The 20,915-nt window shown below is 37.5% G+C and overlaps 1 protein-coding gene across 6 annotated transcripts in view; it reads right to left on the bottom strand.

The window, feature by feature from the left end:
* The window catches only part of sgip1a (SH3GL interacting endocytic adaptor 1a), an 82,370-nt gene that overhangs the window by 23,682 nt on the left and 37,773 nt on the right, over window positions 1-20,915 (bottom strand). Inside the window, exons 8-14 of one of the 6 annotated variants that reach the window (XM_057840505.1) lie at window positions 18,588-18,599; window positions 17,443-17,464; window positions 17,276-17,351; window positions 9,725-9,807; window positions 8,974-9,054; window positions 3,870-3,944; window positions 1,940-2,698 (exon numbers count right to left, since the gene is read on the bottom strand). In XM_057840505.1, coding sequence (XP_057696488.1) covers window positions 1,940-2,698; window positions 3,870-3,944; window positions 8,974-9,054; window positions 9,725-9,807; window positions 17,276-17,351; window positions 17,443-17,464; window positions 18,588-18,599 — 1,108 coding nt within the window. Of the gene's footprint in view, window positions 1-1,939; window positions 2,699-3,869; window positions 3,945-8,973; window positions 9,055-9,724; window positions 9,811-17,275; window positions 17,352-17,442; window positions 17,465-18,587; window positions 19,715-20,915 lie in introns of those variants that run through there. The other 5 variants (XM_057840501.1, XM_057840500.1, XM_057840504.1 and 2 more) reach the window with 5 other exon arrangements.

Genomic DNA, 20,915 nt, shown 5'->3' with positions numbered 1-20,915 from the left:
CAGTCTGATCTGAAAATAAATAACCCTGGGCTCTGGTTTCCTCTCACATCACGGAAAAATGCATCTATAGTTGATTAACTGAACACTGTTAATTCTCCATTGGTGTGACTGAGCGTGAATGGTTGTGTACAGTATTTGTGACCAGCGATTGACTGGCAACCAGTTCAGGTGTGTCCCACCTCCCGTCCATGGTCAGCTATGATCGGCTCTTGCAATCCGGTCATGCTCATGAGGATAAGCGGGAGAGACAATGGATAGACAGATTTGTTGTGTTGACCCCATGCTGTCCCTTTTGAGTGACTTTAGTGTGGTGTTCCCGCAAGACTCACTTGGCCTTCTAGAGACAGTGCGGCGCAAGAATGCAGCTAACACTACCTTGATGTAAGAGTTGAAGATATTGAACCATAAATGTACCGTTATTTTGGACTATGAGGCGCACCTGACGCCACCCACTAAATTTGACACGAAAACGACATTTGTTCATAGATAAGCTGCACTGGACTATACGCCGCCGCTGTCCTCACTTTATTATGTAATATTTACACCAAAAGATATTAACCGGTAACTCTTTATTTGATAGCAGCATTAGAATACTGTCATAGGACCAAATGAAAAACTATGAAGCTTTGAGAACCAATTGGCTGCAAAGCTTCATTACTTCAAGAAGCTTCATTTGGCCATCACTGCTCCCTTGGGGGAAACAGTCAACCTCTGCTGCCACCTGCTGTCAACACTGTTGTGGTCCAACATGCCTCCTAGCATGCATTGCAGTGCTACAGATGTAAATAGCAATCAAAATTCATGTTCTGTGTGAAGTATTTCTTCAGTTACTGTTAGAGTTATTTCATTAATTGCTAATTATGGTATTTGGTAACACTATTTGACAGTGGCGCCTTAAGACAGTCATAAAACTATCATAATTATCACATGAAACTGTCATGAGAATTAACGAATGCTTATAACAGATGTCATTTAGTGTCATCCGGCAAATTATTTTACTTCTGAATAAATGTAAAAGATCCGAGCTAGACATAAATGGAGTTAGTGACATAATTTGCCAGATGACACTTAATGACTTATGTCATAAGCATTCAGTAAAGCCCATAATAGTGTCATGTCATAATTATGATGGTCTGATGACAGTCTTATGACACCACTGTCAAATAAAGCGCTACCTATTAACCCAAATAAATCGACAAATAAGACACACTGGACTATAAGCTGCAGGATTCAAAATGAGGGAAAAAAACGTAGCGGCTTATAGTACGAAAACAACGGTAATTCATTTTTACTGCGTTAAAGTAAATACAGTTTATGCTTTTAAGTATTGCAATATTAACTGGCTGGGTATTTTCCTTCATCAGAAACGATTGTTGGTTATTAAATATCGATGTTTCATATTATTCTGTAGTTCTTCATGTCGCAATACATTTACCAACATCATTTTCCCCTGTCAACATTGTCCAGCCTTATATGTGTGTTACACATTTCATTCCATCCATCCTCTGCACTGCTTATTCCCACATGGGTCAGTTAAGAGACTAGAGTACTTTGTATAGCACTTAGCCGCTTAGTGTGTTTGAATGCGATTTATTAATACAGTCAACTTACACGTAATAAAATTAAGGAAATCAATGACTATGCTTTAAGGGTTAATGTTTTGAAAAAAAGGAGTGCTAGAGTGAAGATACTGTACTTTATAACTTATGGGAGGATCAAAACAAATTGCATTCAGACATGGATGAACAACTAATTACTCAATCAATTTTAGCATAATTGGTTCCTCTGTAAATGCGCTATCCTTTTTCTTCATTGCCATCACTATAATTCATTACTCTTAACAGCTGTTCCCCTTTAAAAACAACAAAATACCTTGTTTTATGTGTACATAATAATAATAATGATATTTAATTTTTTTAAAAAAAATCTCTAAACTTACCGCTTTTCGTACCACCTACTGAAGTTGGACCAGGTGATGAGACCACTGCTCGGTACGTTGGAGGAGGGGGTGTTGGAGGCGTAGTTCTGGTACCCTGGCTTGCATCTTTGGGTGAAGTGGCAATTTCACCTTCATCCTTTTTGTGTCTTTTTTCATCTGTATTCCTTGTCTGGACTGGTGGAATGGAGCATGTTGCTAATTCCTTTTCAAGTGAAGTCCCTGACGGAGGCGTATTTGTTTTGGGAACTGTTGGGATGCTGGTTGGCGAATCAACAGGTGGATGTGTTGAAGTTAGAGGAGATGAAAGTTCTTTAGGTGAAGGGAGTGACGAAGTGGTAGGCGAGACCAGCTTTTGGTCCTTAGGTGTAGAAGGCCCAGAAGAAAAAGAAGGTGCAGCAGGTTCCTCTGAGGGTGGAGAGGAAATTGCGAGAGGGGAAACCGGAACTTCTTTTGGAGAAGCAGGTTCGGAGAGATGAGCTGCTGTGTCTTCTGGGGGAGGAGGTGATACAGGTAAAGTTGTGGCAGGAGAGTCAGGAATAGGTGGGGAGGCTTGCGATGGAGGTGCTGCTTCCTCTGGAAGAGGTGGGGATAAGGAAACTGGAGGTGCTGGCTCCTTTGGTAGAGGTGGGCGGTCAGGAGACTGCTCACTAAAGCACACCCAGGTATCACCTGCATCCTCATTTGCAGAAGGAACCTGCTCTGGACCAAACAGGTTATCTAAGTCAGGTATAGATGTCTTTCTTGTGGAATTCTCAGCTTCTGTTGATAAAAAGACAGACAACTAGTCTATAATTACAGGTTGTTTGGATTTTTTTTTTTTTTTATGAGTTTACACTGTCAAATAAAGAATCCCTGACAAACAAGTGGGAACAAATGAAAAAAAAAAGTAATAGATTATACACAATTAAATGGCCACTAAGGGTTTAATGTTCCTGTTCCTAAAATAAAAGATCATTACCAATATATTTTTTCTTTCCAGAATAGTTTGAATACCAGTACAGAGGTCTTCAACCCAAATTGTGTAAATGCTATTGTCATTCAAGAGTTTAAAAATGTAGTTTAATTAAAAATAAAATAAAATGGCATAGTACTTTGTTATTTCATGATTAAAAAAGTAAAACCAAAGTTATTTACTTGCATTCCTGAAAGGTAGTTTTAACACATTGACACAAACTGTCACAAACCCAATGCCATTCAGAATGCAATTAAAATAGTGTCTATATTTTTTTTTATCATAGCTGTGTTCATGCATATTTGCTAAATGTAAATTTCCCTGACAACTTATTAATTGTTAAGCTTCATCATTTCTGAGCTCTCAATGACACCCAAGTAGAGTCTTCTTCAAGAGGTAAGCCATCACTTGAAGAAACAGATTAACATTAAAGCACTTCACGGTATGCTTGCTGGGTATTTAGTTTTTTTTGTTTTTTTTTGTGACCAGATGAATACTGTACCTTTGTTCATCAATGTACAAAGAGAAATTCATTATGTTTTATTTGTTTTATAATTGATGAATCATGGATGTGTCTTGAGGACTTCACTGGAGCAGTATAATGCAGTTATGCTACAACAAAATAGGTTCATGGTCATTAAGCAAAACCAGGATTCATACATAAGTTGCAATGTCAATTTTGGAGAAATATAAATGATTTCAAGTGCGCCTTATCGTCCGAAAAATACGCTAGTTATAGAGTATTAAGTTTCAGTCTACTATCAGATTAAACAGTTTACAAAGACTGAAATGAGCATGGTCACTACAACTACAAAACTACATCTATAGTCTTTAGGCATTTTTATTTTTACCATTATACTGCATAGGCTTTTTTAGTTTTACCAATATATACCGTATTCAGTCTGAGATTGTGAAAATTATTAGATGTGAGTCCATCATTAAATAGATTTTAAAATACAAATTTTAAAAAAGTGTTACCGGTGTCATTTGGAGAGGCAGTGTCAGTTGTCAGAGGAGATGTTGGGACATTCTTCGGTGGAAGTGGTGGTGGAGCTGCAAAAATTGCCAGTGAAACGATTAAAAACAGAGCCAACATTTCGTTTAAAAAAAAAAGTGGTACTATAGTATGTAGGTTTGGATGATGTTAGGATGTCATTAGATTTTCTGTTATGCTTTCCCAAAAGTAAAGAGCAAAGAACCAACATCACCCACAATAAGTTAGAACAATTAGGCCATGTCCACATTACTCCTACAAATAAACATATCACATTAGGAAAACAAAAACAACAGTTAAGAAAAATATATTACATTATATTATCTATTTAGGTTTTGGTTAACATCTGAACTTTCTGTTGGCATTTGGTGCAGCATATTATGACTTGGCTAGTTGTTTCATATGATTTCACTGTCATCTCATTGTTTTGATTTTGTAAAGTGTAGTTGTTTCCGTTATTGGTTTCTTAATGTCACAGTTGCAAACAAAATTATTTGTTTGCCATTGTAAATTCTCTTCATTTGGAAAAGTTAGAACCTAGGACGGAATGGAAAGAACCCACAAGTCAAACTTTTCCAGTTTACATAGATGTTTGCCTTCTGTATTCACAGTTGTTAATGGCAGTAAACGAGTAAATAGCACAAACAAAACAAAAACAAAAAGCAACAGGTGACCATTATTTGAAGTAAATGGGCAACTTGAAACGTTGCAATAAATAGTTATTTACAATGAGATCTGAATAATTTTGATCACAACAGAAATATACAAGAGGAAATCAATTCGCGGTTGTTGTAAATGCATTTTATAGACATAACTTTTCTTCAGGCATATCATTGGTTATGAGATCGTTCTAGCTTGGCCAATGGCTTTGGCCTTTGAATAAATTTAAATGTGGACAATACTTTTTTTCTTCAATAGGTTTGGAAATGAATTCTTAAAACGACCTGTTAATCAAATTAGAGCTGAAACGAATACTCGAACAACTCAAGTAACTCGAGTTTAAAAACTGTTTCGAGTAATTTTATTCACCTCGAGGAATCGTTTAATTTTGCCAGCTCTAAGCATCACGATTTGCCCGGGCTACTTTTAATGCGGGACAACGCGCTGACGTCACGTGCATAGAGGAAGAACCAATAAAAAAATTTAAAAAAAACTTACAGCAGCCGACAGCCGCTACAAATTACGCAGACGTTGCTGAAAACTACGCCCGCATGATGCTAGTTTGGTAGCAGGTAGTGTCCGATGCGTCTCATAGATATCGTATGCATTTAGGACTAGATGCAAAATGACAGACTCGGCCGCGTCTGGGCAGCGTTAGTAAACAGCCGCCATCTTTAGGCAGTACACTTCTCATCGCTAATAAATACAACGTTACTGTCACTCGGTCACGTAACGTTAGCTCTTCGGAGGGCTAGGTTTCTATTGATTATGACCTCTGTCGATGCGTGGCTAACGTTTCTTACATACAGGTTTTATATAATCTGTAAAAACACAGCGCTGTCGAGTGATGAGGGTGTAAAATTAAAACATAATAAAGCTAACTGTCAGTTTTGGCTCAGTAGTCATTGCTGAATAAAACACCAAGTAGCACTGGTCCCTAACGTGCTCCAATACAGCAGGTATCATACATTTATTTTGAACACTGCAAAAACTCAAAACCCTACTTACAATTTAGACTAACTTAAAACTTAATTAGAACTTAAAAATAGCTTGACACAAATGGAAATTATATTGAAACACGTGGGGAAAAACACATAGCTTTCAAGTGATGTGTGTTATCAAGCGTAATTACATTTTTAGGTAGTAAGAAATATGTTTTTTTTTAATAAGATCTAGAAGTTTTTTTGAGTGAAAGCAGTGAATTTTTTTTTCTAGTCACATCTGAGATGCAATTGTTGGCTGTTTTCAACAATGTACATCGAAAATAAAGACAATGATTGACTGAAAATGGTTCAATATTGGATTAAATGTCTTTTTTTCCCTCATGTATATTTATAATTGCTCTTTACCTAAAAAAAAAATGTTTTATCCGATTACTCGATAGAATTTTCAGCCGATTACTCGAATACTAAAATATTCGATAACTGCAGCCCTAAATTAATTATAATTTGAAATGAAAAGAAAATATGTAAGTGTGGACAGGACCTAAAAGGCAAGAGATGACCCAAGAAACGGTAACCATGCAACATAGGACATCCACTTACAACCATGGAAAAATGTAAATGTCCTGTCTTTAAATGATTTGTTCGAAATACATGAAATAGGTTTGTACGTAGATAAGTGCTGAAACATGCAAAGACTGGAAAAAAAATGGTGCTGAATTTATGAGTTATAGCAAGAAACTCTGTTTAACCCCCTTAGCTGGGTTTCTGGCCTGCACCTCCCACGATACAAGGACTAAGCAGTCTCAGTGGCTATTCGGCACAATTGTACCTTTCTCTTTCAAACCTTGCCCATCAAGCTATGCCTACAAGTTACAGTACCCCCCACAAATTTCAACATCCTCCCTCAGGTGTTTGTGTTTTATATTATTTGGGCGCAAGCCACTATGCAGAACGAATGGGTAGCCCCGCTGGCAAGTGGTGCATCGGGCAGCAGGGGATTCGTCACGGTCTACAATTTCGCCAAGGACCCACTTCTGCCGAGGCTCTGTTGAAGCTGCCTGGCAGCCAAACAGATGCATTGAGATGTGTTATCTGGTTGTTTTTCTTTTCCCTACAAGATTGTGACCACCCACTATATTATTACTCAATGAGCGAGCAAACTATGCATATAATCTTAGCGTTACTTCCAGAAGTATTTAATAGCGAGGTGTAAGTAAAATGTGACCCAGAGAAGTAGTTTTCTACGCCTCCCCAAGACACGTTGCCAAAGCCCTGCTGCCATGGTGGTGGGAGCGAGACGTGCCAAAAATGTGGCCGAGGGAGAGATGCTTTTTCCTGTGTATACACCAAAGAAGCCTTGTTGGAATGGAACACGAGTTTGTGTAAACATAGGAAATAAGAAAAACAAAGTAACATCCATTTTACACGCCGTAACAAGTAGAGGTTGTCAATTGACACTTGGCACATGAGCGGGACATTGAGCACAGCTATTTAATACACCTACGGCGCCTCAGACCTGATGAATTAGTCTTTTTTTTTTTTTTTTACCCACTTTGAAGCATTATTACATGTACTTTGCAATAGCAGGCTTCTTAGCATAACTCTTTCTTTGGCCCAGTCAAATAATTCATTGGTATTGACTTCTATTTTAAAGAACCTTTAATCACGCATGAAAATGGGTAAAAAGGTGAGAAGGGTGTGGAAGAAATATGTATGTACACTGTAAAACTAGGGCTGTTCCAAAGACTAATTTTCTCCCAATTAGTCAGCTGACTATTTTTACGATTAGTTAACTAATCAAATAATCCCCCCCCCCCCCCCTTTTTTTTTTTTTTTTTTTTTTTTTTTTTACTAATTTAGCAATTAAATTTTTGATGATGCTTATTAATTCACAAAAAACATTTTGGAACACTTAAATTCTTTATTAAAGTACAAATAAACACGCAAATAACAATAAATCCCAAATAAACAATGAGGTCAAATGCTGATAGCATTAACTAGTGCATAAGAATGGAATGTAAAAAGATTCAGAAGACTGACTTTGCCTTTCCAACATGATTTAAAACAATTCTTAAAAAAATATCTAGCATTAATATTATAATATACTACTATAACTGTATATAATAGTATAATAATCATTGCCAATCAGATTTTTCATAAAGGGTGTCATTTTAAAGCTATTCTTGGTGTAGAATCTGAATTCTTAAGTAAATATCGTTATTTATATGACGAACATGACGTGCTTTTATTGTGAAATGTTCATCGGAAGTACGTTTGCTAAACCGCTAACCGTAAGTTTTACACTTCGCAAAAAAAGGTCTTTTTGTCATTGCATGTGGTGTCAGTAATCAATCCCCCCCCCCCCCCCCCCCCCCCCCATTTTTTTGGGTTTGCAAATGCTGTTAACCAGCGATTTTTCATTTTTAAAGTGTCACCTTTTAACCGCAATTTTGCGTTTTGGAGAAGAGTGCCAATGTTTTAGAGCAGGCTTAGGTAGGTTGTCTTTTTTCCCCATTAGCCTCAAAGTAGCAATGCTAATTTTTACAGTGTTTAATATAGGTGTGCTTTTTTTGCTTTGTGCCGCTTTCCCCACTTACATACGAAGCGTCCGACATTAAAAAAATCTGCCGCCCCCCCCCTTAAATTTTTTTTTCCTCGGATCTACACAATTCACGTAGGTTACCATTTTTTACTTCAAAACGGCGAATTTTGGCGAACGGTGAGAGATGTTCATGCCTGTTTAATAATACAGTGATACCTCAGCTCACGAACGCTTAAGCTCATGAACTTTTCGCCTCAAGAACATTAAATTCGCGAGCATATAGTCTCTGCTGACGAACTAGTTTTCGGCGGACGAACCAAACCACGCGGTCGAACAGCGCCACGAGAAGCTGACGCACGCTCACGGCGTCCCAGTTCGTCCCCTCCCTTTCGTTGAGTGCGGACGTGGTTTGTGTTTGATAGACATTTTGGACCATATTGAGTGTACTTTTGCTATTATGGGACCGAAAAAGACCCCACCACAGGCTAGTGTTAAGCCTAAAACGACATTAAAGAAAATAAGGTATATTTTTGTGTAGTTTTAAGGCTTATTTAGTAGAAAATTATGTTTTATGGGGACCTGGGAACGGATTATTCTCATTTTAATGGTTTCTTATGGGAAATAAATGTTCGGAAGACGAACTTTTAGCCTTACACACACTTTCTGGGAACCAATTATGTTCATGAGCTGAGGTATCACTGTAACTCAAACTATATGAAAGAATAAAAACCCGACATCTACATTATTTACAATTATCTTTTTCTTTTTTGGGGGGTTTAAATTTCTACATCTCCAGAGCACTAAAAGTTACCCACACATAGTGTTCTTGTTTTAGTAGATGGAGAAAATGCAGATGAGTTGTGAGATGAGTTGATGGGCGTATGCAAAGTCACCAGGGAGATGAAGAGGCACAGCAGAATTAGCAGGAAATTCTAAACTTACTTCCTGTGGGGAAAGCTCTTGTCACAGAGGAGTCAGTCTCTGACACAGAAGCCCCCCACACATCAGACTCAGACAGAACCACTTGGTTCCAGACGGGACAGAACACCAAAACATTGGAGTTAAAAAAAACTCTCAAATAAAATGCAGATACATTCTGTGCACAAACAATACTATAAATGTTGGTTCCGTAATCTTTTGTACCATTATGAAGTTAAATACCACTGCACATACTGCTATAAAACATTCTTACACAGTAATAGTCTTCTCTATTGGTAAAACTTTAAAAAGACAATACGAGTACAAGACACTCGTACAGCATTGTCCCATACATGAATTTCATTTATTTCCTGAATTAATACATGAAATGTGGTAGTTAGGCAATAGTGAAGAGCTTCCTTGCAGTCTGCATCAGTAAGTCCAACAGGATTGAATAAAAGGAGCGGACAACAGACTTTGCATATTAACAAGTTTAACAGTGCAAATAACAAGGCTCCAGTGCCACTTTTAAATTGTGAAGTAGGGCATTTGACTATTGATGAAAATAGGTTGTGAAACAAAGGCCTCGAGAGATCAGGATTTGGCACTGGGCCTTTGGGATAAAGTTAATCCTGTATTTACACTACCTTTTGGGAAGAATGCAAGAAACAAGTTTAGACTTGGCAAAATACAGGTACTTGGATCAGGATAACATTGCATCACTATTGAAAATAAATCAAAATATCAAGTAAACAAGACAAAAAGATCAAATTACCTTCCGTTTTTTGTTCACCAAATGCAGTTTCCAATGGGGGCCCAAATAAATTAGCAGTTTCTTCAGAGGCTGGTGTCTGCTGGCTGCTGCACGGGAAAACGAGAGCATTATATTAAATAACATCTTAACACAACTTATGTAATCTAATCATTCAGGACATATATTGTATCTGACAATGATTACACTGCTTGCAGTATCAGCTGCACTAATATTAAATTTACATTGGATTTTTGATGCAAGACAAATATTTCTTGATGCTTGAACACAGATAGAGATCAGGCCTGAAGAATATATCGTTTGAACATCGCCATCGCACATGCACAATAGTCCCCTCGCAGGACGATTTTTTTGGTTTTTCTTCATAAAAGCAGCAATTGCAGAGTTGCAGAAACAAGGCTTCCTGGATTCATTTTGTATACACAAATCTTCATCATTCACAGATAAACCCACTTAGCCTGGATTAAACGGTATTATATGAATATTAGGGGTGTCCCGATCACATATTTTTGCACCCGAAGTCCAAGTCACATGATTTTGAGATTCTGCTGATACTGAGTTTTTTGTTTTTGTTTTTTTGTTTTGCTTTGATGCTCACTCGCGCTGCCGAGAACAGCCTCTCACTTACACAATGAATGAGAAGCCGCTAGGCCTGTCGTGATAACAAATTTTAGTGTGCGATAATTTATCTCATAAATTATTGCGATATGCGATATTATTGCGCTCCCCAATTTTTTTTTAAAACCAATTTACAATAACACAGTGAGAATACAGTATATATTAATAGATCAAGTACACCCATTTAAACGCGATAAATATTTACTCTTAAATTCAAAAATACTTTTTCAGAAATCACCACTAAAAACAATAGACTATGCCTCTTAAGTAAAAGACAAAAATATTAATACCGCACAGAAACACAGAATAAATAAAATGTGTTTTTCAAGAAAAAATAAATAAAATAGAAATTAATAACTTAAGCATTTAGGCAAATAAAAACTTTTCCCCTCATAGCTTCTGCAATGGTGTTCCATGGGGATGCAACGATAGAGTTAAGTCACGGTTCGGTACGATTTTCGATAAGGGGGACACGATTTTCAATCCGATTCAAAACATTTAATGCTAACATTTTTTTTTTTTTTTTTGCTAAGGAGCAAAAATGAAATTGCCATCATATAAACATGCATTTAGTGCAAAATATTTATGTGCTTACTTCTTACTGATCTGAAGAAATTTTGTATAAAAGTGCTGAGAACATATCTTTACTGTTTGTTGAGGCGGGGCACACTGTTGATTGCTACAGCTCTCTTAGCAGCTAGGTTTACTACATGAGCAAGACATCCTATTTGTGGTCCGAATCCATCTGTGTCACGTACTGAATTAACAATATTTGCAGCATTATCTAGAGTCACTGGTGTGAATTGATTTGGCCTTCTTAACTTCCATTCAGTCATGGCGGTTTATAATTCATCGATGTAGTATATGGACTACATGTCCCATAATCACTCTGGGCTCACGTAGCCAGTGGGATGGGACGTAGCACATCTAGTTTGCTATTTCATGATATCTAGTGTGTGTGCGCATTAACAAAGTTAGGAAACCTCACAGAAGTCACGTCTGCTCATTACTGCACAACACCAGCATATGACAATCGACTTTCATAAACAGGACGAGTTTGAAGCACAGTGCTCTTAATTTGCCTCTCAATGTTAATCATGTCAATTCAGCTGTCCGTCGTCAAAGCGAGGTTGTTCGTAGCAGCCAAGTCAATGTTTTGGTGGACTTTGTTGTAAATATCCGGTGTTGTGCCGAAAAATAGCTGCCCTGCGTGAAATGTCACCCCTGACGGGAGTGCCCACACGTCAACAACACCGTCACGCCGAGATGGTCCGCAGTCAATCCGGAGCACAGACGCGGCCGGTATATGTTGAACAATAGAATATAATGGGAACGATTGGCTCCGGAGCTATTTTTTGCCGGACCTGGAACGAAGATGCATTTTGCGCAGTTGGTAACAAGGAATACAAACTTTTAACAGCACGTCTGCCGCACGTGCACGCGAGGCGGTAAATCGCAGCGGAAAAATTACCGCCTTCATTTTTATTTATCGTGCGATGAATGGAATTATTGCATATTTCGACAAGCTTAGTAGCCGCAGCACACTTCAGACTGTGTACCAACCTTAACAATAATTAACACATTTGTGTATTTGATCGCAGAGCTACCAATGATTCTCTGGCCAGATCAAAGTTGCAAACCTGTCAATCATCATTACCTTTAAGTACCAAACGACAGCTGCACTGGTAACCAAGAAAAACAGTTTGGTCGCACTGCTTTTCAGGTGGGAGAGTAAGAGGCGGTACGAGCAGGAAGCAAAAAAAACAAACAAAAAAAAAACAATAATAATAATTAAAGCCCGATCATTTTCACCCGATTTCTGATCAAGTGATCGGATCAGGACACCTCTTATGAATACAATATGGTCATAGTGAGTCAACCTAAGTCTTCCCAAACGAAGCTATTCAAGTCTGGTGAAAATTCTTCCAGTTTTGATATCGCAATATATCGCAACCCCCCCCAAAAAATCGCAATGTCAGTTTTTCGAATATTTTTGAGTCCTAGTAGAGTTAACTGAATATTTGTCCATGTCCCATGAACCAGGGATCCCGCACAACTGGGCCACTGGTATGGGTTCATTTAGACTGAGTAAATGGAACCAGCAACTACAACGTTTATTTTTAAGGCGTTGGGCTCACTGGGAGTCGTGAATCGAGTTGTATTGAACCGTTCAAGTGTAAAATCTTAAACCGATTCTTTACTTTGTGTTTAGTTGTCCACAGCTCATGAGAAATGCCACTCTGAACCTCATGCCACCGTCTTCTCGGGATGTAAATACCGTATTTTTCGGACTATATGTCGCACCTGAGTATAAGTCGCACTAGCCAAAAAATGTGCAATGAAAAGGAAAAAACACATATAAGGCGCACCGGAGTATAAGTCGCATTTTTTGGGGGAAATTTATTTGATAGAATTCCAGCACCAAGTACAGACATGTCATCTTGAAAGGCAATTTAAAATACAATAGAGAACAACAGGCTGAATAGGTGTACGGTATGCTAACATTAAATGATGCTAGAAGTTAGATTGGGCCTAAAAAATCCAGCCCGACCCGACCGGCCCGATCAATTAACTTGATTTGCTTGCCCGAGCCCGAACCCCCAAATTTTATGTTTTATTTGAGAGGACTCAGGAGGAGGAAAATAAATAAATAAATAGATACATTTAAAAAAATACTGTATATGTACTGTACCACAATGTGAAATGCCTACTCTATCATGTAATGATGTGCGTCCTTGGTCTAATGGAGACGGGATTTAATAAGCCCAAGCTTCTCCCGTCAGCCCTTGTTTTTTCTTCGGTTTTCTTCGGGTTAATCTTATCACAATGCTATCTTGTAACTGTCAATGATACCGATGATGATGACAATAAACAATAAACAAACAAATAAACAAGCAAATGCGGGGACGCAATGCATGGTTGTGTTTTGTGTGATCACGTTTGTGACGATGCCGGTGCATATATGCCTAATGATAACAAATTAAAGCCTGTCTTTTGTAACGAATCCTCCCAGTTAAACAAGACTGTAAGATGGATATTCAATAAACATTTATATCTTTTATATTTGCATGTCTGTTCTAACAGGCGGATAGTGGATTTGACATTTATTGTAATCTCCTCGAGTTGGCATAAAAAAAAAAATTTAAAAAAAAACGCAAATTTTCACAATGTTTAAATAGTCTACATATTATATATTTGTTAAATATATTTCTCGTATGAGACCAAAGCACCACATTCGTTTATATTCAGCGAAGCCGACACAGGTTTCCGTATAGCAACTTCAACAATCAATTTGAATCCTTTCCATATCCCACTCCTACAGTAGTTGTTTGCTTTTCAATTCCGGTCTTTAGTTTGTTTTTCACTCCTATAGTTGCTCCATATCGAAAAGGAAATACTAGGACGCTCATGGAGGGCGGGGAAGATTGAAAAGAGAGCGGGATGACTGCGTTCACGTGCGCAGGCATGCACAGCGCCTTCTCTGTTTTATCCAAATTATTTATTTTATTTAACATTAGGCATGTGCCGGTATGAGATTTTGACGGTACGATAACCGTGAGCAAAAATACCGCGGTTTCACAGTATTGCAATTATAGCTCCCAAAAATTTTGAGATGTATGGGTTAAAAAAAAAAAAACTTTTTTCCATTGAACAGGATTTTTTTTTTCAGACCATAGTTGCAAATTGGAACATGAATATATTGTTAAAATAAATAAATTATCAATAAAAAAATATTTGAAATAAAATTAAAATAAATATAACTTATAGACTATACTCACAGCCACAGCTCAAGTTGCACAAGATTACATCAAGAACAAAATAATTTCTATAAAGTAAAAACACTTCTGAATAAAATTTTTAAAAATTTATACTGCATGATTTTTTTTTGAGGGTGGAAAAGCTTAAGTGAAGTTTCGCCATTTTCAGCCACTGTGTCAACTCTAGTCTACATGATGTCATGCCTTTGTGTTAAAAAGAACATAAGGAATTCATAAGTTAGGTAAAAATGTATAAGTTAGTTAAAATGTCAATATTGTTGTGGAAAGGTTTCATCTAAAAAAATAAATAAAAAAAAAAAAAAACACATTGGGAGTGAGACCTCACTTTGATCCAGCGAACGTGGATTTGTGCTTAGGGCAAGATCATCGTTCGCAATTAGCGATCTTTGATGCTACCACTTTTTCCCCTTCATTGAAGCGAATCAAGCTCCTTGTCTCACTCTGCGGCTGTAACACTCAACGAAGTTGCTCTCCCAGCTGAGCCTAGGCTAACATTCATCTTTGTAAGCTTTTACTTAGTTTGTATATTGAATTTGAAAGGAAAATGTGTGTTTTGTTTTTGGCGAACTTTTTCCATGGTGCTAATCTGTGGAAGCTACTCACATGGAAAAATCTAATTGTACAATATTTTAAATGTATTCATTTTGTATATTAAACTTACCACGATTTGAGAGCTCAATAAATTGAAGAACAGTACGCCTCATGTTTGGAGTAATTGTTTTTGGGTTAGCTGGCTGTGTAGCCGATAGCTCACTCTCACACACAGCAACAAACGGGAGGGGGTGAGCGCTGCTGCGCCAAGCCGCTTCTGGCTGCATTTTTGACACAAGAAAAATAGCGAATACTGTCCTACGGTCTGACGGAAAATTTTAGTGGTTTTGAAACCGCGACGTTTTCACACCACGGTAAACCGTGAAACCGGTAACCGGCACATGCCTATTTAACATCCATACATCGTTTTAGTATAAATATATGAATACATATTTATTTTAAAAAACGTTAGCGAGAGAGAAGTTGGCCCGACCTGACCGTAAATAATCACACATAAGTCGCTCCAGAGTATAAGACGCACCCTCTGCCAAACTATGAAAAAAACTGCGACTTATAGTCCGAAAAATACGGTAATTAATTTCACAATCATAAGATTAAATATCAGTTCTTTGGACACTGTAACGATATAATAGTCCTTTTCGAAAAATTAGCATATTCTGATAAAATTCATTTTTTTCTGTAATGTACTGATAAACATTAGACTCATATTTTTTAGATTCATTACACACAACTAAAGTAGTTCAAGCCTTTTATTGTTTTAATATTGGTGATTTTGGCAAAAAAAGTCAAAAAACAAAAATCCCTATCTAAAAAATTTGCATATCATGAAAAGGTACTCTAAAGAAGCTACTAACCTAATCATCTGAATCAACGAATTAACTCAAAACCCCCGCGAAAGATTCTTTTAAAAACTCCCAGCCTGGTTCATTACTCAAAACCGCAATCATGGGCAAGACTGCCAACCTGACTGCTGTCCAGTAGGCTATCATTGACACCCTCAAGCAAGAGGCTAAGACACAAAGAAATTTTGAGCGAATAGGCTGTTCCTAGAGTGCTGTATCAAGGCACCTCAGTGGGAAGTTTGTGGGAAGGAAAAAGTGTGGCAGGAAATGCTGCACAATCAGAAGAGATGACCGCACCCGGAGAAAGATTGTGGAGAAGGGCCAATTCCAGATCTTGGGGGACCTGCAGAAACAGTGGACTGAGTCTGGAGTAGAAACATCCAGAGCCACCATGCACAGGCGTGTGCTGGAAATGGCAAAAGTGCTTGACCTGGGCTACAGAGAAGCAGCACTGGACTGTTGCTCAGTGGTCCAACGTACTTTTTTCAGATGAAAGCAAATTTTGCATGGCATTCGGAAATCAAGGTACCAGAGTTTAGAGGAAGACTGGGGAGAAGGAAATGCCAAAATGCCTGAAGTCCAGTGTCAAGTACCCACAGTCAGTGATGGTCTGGGGTGAGAAGGTGGAAAAGCGCCATATAATGCAGCAATGCAGCTAGCTATCAGGAGATTTTGGAGCACTTCATGCTTCCATCTGCTGAAAAGCTTTATGGAGATGGCGATTTCATTTTTCAGCACGACCTGGCACCTGCTCACAGTGCCAAAACCACTGTTAAATGGTTTACTGACAATGGCATTACTGTGCTCATTTGGCCTGCCAACTCTCCTGACCTGAATCCCATAGAGAATCTGTGGGATATTGAGAAGAGGAAGTTGAGAGACACCAGACCCAACACTATGAATGAGCTTAAGGCCGCTATCGAAGCATCCGGGGCTTCCATAACACCTCAGCGGTGCCACAGGCTGATTGCCTCCATGCCACACCGCATTGAAGCAGTCATTTCTGCAAAAGGATTCCCGGCCAAGCATGCATAGCTGATTTAATTAATTGAAGGTTTGACTTTTTTGTATTAAAAACACTTTTTTGCATTGATCGGATGAAATATGCTAATTTTTTTAGATAGGGATTTTTGGTTTTTGTTGACTTTTTTGTCAAAATCATCAATATTAAACAATAAAAGGCTTGAACTACTTCAGTTGTGTGTAATGAATCTAAAATATATGAAAGCCTAATGTTTATCATTACATTACAGAAAATAATTAACTTTATCACAATATGCTAATTTTTTGAGAAGGACTATGATATTACAAATTGTCAGAATTCAATTTCAGTTTGAATCAAAAGCCTCTTACCAATTTAATACAGTACTATGCATACCGTAAATTTCATACAAGTAGCTACACAAAGCAGTTTTGAAGTTTTTGACAATATTGTTACTAAACCATTTTAGACTTCTTAATGAAAACCATTTGTTTTAACAAAACGGCACATCTAAAAATCGGCAATATTTATTAATGTTTTGCATTTTGATCGATTTGATCATTCAAGTAATCAATGTAGCACAGGACAGGGTGGTTCCCACTAATTTCAAGTGCGTTCAGCATAATGTTAGTTATTAAATATTTTTTTTCTTATTTTTCTGCGCCTATCCGCCAAAGTTTCTTTATGTGAAAATGGTTTGGGGTTCAAAAAGGTTGGGGACCGATTTTTTATACAAGCAAAACATCATAAACCCCTTGTCTAAGAACACAAAAGGGCATACCTGGGGGCTTTTGGAGCAACACCAAGTGTGGGGGTCACAGTGGAAACAACACGTCTTGGTCTGACAATTTCTTCACCTGGAAATCACATTTGGGCAACTTATGTGTAAGTCTTGCTTAGGATTCTACCATTTCTTTAAACATAAGTTTTAACAAAATTGATACTTACCGGAGGTGTTACTTTTCAACCCCTAAAATAACAAAAAAAAAGTTTAAAAACTAACTTATATTCAAATAAGGCAAAATTCAATTACTTGGCCACTGCATTCTTAAAACACAAATATTTTGGGGCAATAAATTAGAACCCTCTAAGCATTAAAAAAAAAAAAAAAAAAAAAAAAAAAAAGCTCAGAAAGAGGAGGTTGTGTTGACTCTACATAAAAATGGACAGAAGGATAATGACCAAATTAATCTGACTACTTTTAGTACCAAGACAAAAAAGGGAAAACGACACTTTATCACATTAAGGCCTTTGAATATAGTGCGCAAATGTATTTTTGATATTTGATAAAATTACAAAGCAGTGATTATCTAGTATAAACACTTGTGTAAGAATACAATAAAAAGTTTCAAATGACTCTTGAGCAGTGATGTGGAGGAAAGGAGGTTATATTGGAAGCCTTTCAATGCTTGCTTTGTGCTTATCAACTAATAGGAAGATAAGGTTTGAAAGGGTTAGAGGGATTAACTTCTGTTGGAGGCGAAAGAGAAACGATATTACAGGGATGCTCTTAAACAGTCATGTCGAGGAGTGCATGCATGTATGAAACCCCATGGGCAGACCAAGAGTGGCAGAGAGGGCACATGAGGAGAAAGAGTGAAAGGGGAAAGCCTAGGAGCAGTGAAGAGGACATGGATCAGATGGGTAGGGACTGAAGTAGGATATCATAGGATCCATCTGTCACAATTAAACATGTTTTTCCCAGCACAAGAAGCAAGCGTAAAGTTAATAATGAAAAACAACACATGCACATATGTGACCGTGGGAATTTAGAAATACAGACTAGGACCACTGTCCAACCAGTGAAAACCATCAAGTCCAAATTGTTCATGTCTCTTCCAGTTCAGTTCAGAAACTAAATAAACATTGACATGTTTTATATGAAAAGAAAAGAATGAACAAACAATTTGGCCATGAGTCTTTTTCATTCCACAGTGACGATATATACAAATGTGTACAGTACATACTGTAAATGTTCAGTTCAGCTACTGAGCCCATCTATGGATGTCCTCTTCTATTTAGGCTAGTAAAGCCATGTGACATACTGTGTGTATAGCTTTACCAAGAAGAGACCGGCCGAAAAGGACACTTACCGGGCTACGTCTCTGTGACCAGCAAAAAGGAAGAGAGAAGAGATACCTGGTCAGAGAGTAACAAATCAGTAACACAGACATCGTGTAAATCAGAGAAAGACAGCTGCAGCAATTTGGTAAGTAGGATCATGTGTAGACAAGAATGGCAGCCTCAACTATCCAGGATTAAAAGCAAAAACAACAACAACAACAAAAAACATTCACAGCAGTATGTGAGAAATTTAAAAAGGTCTGGGTAAAAAAAACAAAGCAAAAAAAAAAAACAAACCCTCAATCGGTTCAAATATTACTAGTATAAAAGTACTGTAGATGAGAGGCTTTTGTGTACATTTAATAACCACTCATTTTAAACCCAACTCTATTAATCTTGCCATCTATTTTTTTAGTATTATGCGTTCTACTATATTCATCTCTTTTTAAATTGAAATCTCGCCCATGTTCCTGCGTCATGCCATTCTCACATTAACAATTTTTTTTCTTTCTTTCTCCATCTCCCCTCCTGTGCGTGTTCCAGTTGTGCAGTGAGCCATGAGCGATTACAGTTATGTAACAGGGGGAGGGATGTAATGAGTATTATTTATTTCATTGGCTGCTGTGGAGATGTACACGGTGTGACTCAATTTCTGACAACCAATCCTTGCTATTCTCACAATGTAAACAGGAAGGGATGACACAATGGTCTCCTTGCTTTTCTGACTGTTAGAATTTGTAATGTCCCGCTCTGTATGTTTGACAATGTCTCACTTAGAAGTAACAGTAATACAATTAAGATCATATATTCACATTACATGAAATAAAATACACATTAGGGTTAACGTAAAAACATAGTTATTAAATGATTGAAATTTGAATAGCCAGCATGTTTACAGTTGCAGTCTTTGTGTTTTGGGGCACTGGGATGAGCTAAATTTGAAACTCAGTATAAACAGCCATGCTTGTGCCCTCAAAATCACCATTTGTGAAAACATTCTCTTCCTTGCAAAATCAAAATGTGCTTGTGACGGTGTACGCCTTTAAAACTCCCAAAAAAGTGCTGAGCTATGAATCCCAAAGTCATAATTCTGTCAAGCTATGTTAACTTTTTGAATTATCACAAGATTGGTCTGATGAGTAGCACATTATTACTGTAACTTGAAAAAGAGGATGTTAAAAGATTCGAAACAAACAAGCATTTAAACAAAACATGCAGAGCATGGGCTTACCGGACTCTTCTATAAAGGATATTAGAGCCGAAAAAAGAAGGGGAGATAGAAAAGAAATTAAGAAGTGAATGGGATAGTTAAGACTGAATTGCAGTATTGATTTATTAATAAAGTCACACCAAAGCATGCCGTTTGAAATCGACCATCAATGGCATGAGATGTGAACAATGAAAAATTGTTTAATGGTGAAGGTGAACTGCACTTATTATGAAAACAATACTTCCTGGCCATAATGACATTTTTTAACATTCAAAACAAGGGAAACTACATATCCAGAATTTAACAACACTTCCTCAGTATGGCAGGCACTCACAAAAACATTAACAATATGGTTATGGAGTGGTATAAAAAAGTATCTGAACCTTTTGGAATTTCTCACATTTCTGCATAAAATCACCATCAATTGTGATCTGATCTTTGTCAAAATCACACAGATGTATAAACAGTGTCTGCTTTAACTAAAACCACCCAAACATTTATAGGTTTTCATATTTTAATGAGGATAGTATGCAAAAAATGACAGAAGGGGGAAAAATAAGTAAGTGAACCCTGTAGTATTAAGGAGCAATTGAAACCAATTTTTACCAAACAGTTTAAGTCAGATGTGTACCCAATCACTAATGATTAAAGCTGCCCTGCCCACTATAAAACACACACCTGGTAAGAACTGTCTTTATGAGAAGCATTGTTTGATGTGCATCATGGCTCGGTCAAAAGAGCTGTTTGAAGATTGTTGATTTGTATAAAGCTGGGAAAGGATAGAAAACCAGCTCTAAAAGTCTGGATGTTCATCAATTGGCATTCAGAGAAGTTGTTTAAAAATGGAGTCTGGCATTGTTGCTTCTCTCCGAAGAAGTGGCCGTCCACCAAAGATGATGCCAAGATTTCAGCGCAGAATACTCAGAGAGGTAAAAAAGAACCCTAGAGTGTCTGCTAAAGACTCACAGAAATCACTGGCACAGTGCAATATCTCTGAGCACACATCAACTATATGTAAAACTATGGCCAAGAATGGTGTTCATGGGAAGACTCCTTGGAGGAAGCCACTGCTGTCTAAAAATAACATTGTTGCTCGTTTAGTTTTCGCAAAAAGGCACTTGGACACTCCACTGAACCCCATTGAGAT

Source organism: Corythoichthys intestinalis, chromosome 7, assembly GCF_030265065.1.
Source record: "Corythoichthys intestinalis isolate RoL2023-P3 chromosome 7, ASM3026506v1, whole genome shotgun sequence".
Classification (NCBI taxonomy): domain Eukaryota; kingdom Metazoa; phylum Chordata; class Actinopteri; order Syngnathiformes; family Syngnathidae; genus Corythoichthys; species Corythoichthys intestinalis.
Note: the sequence above shows the minus strand (reverse complement) of the source record. Positions and strands in the feature narration are given on the sequence as shown.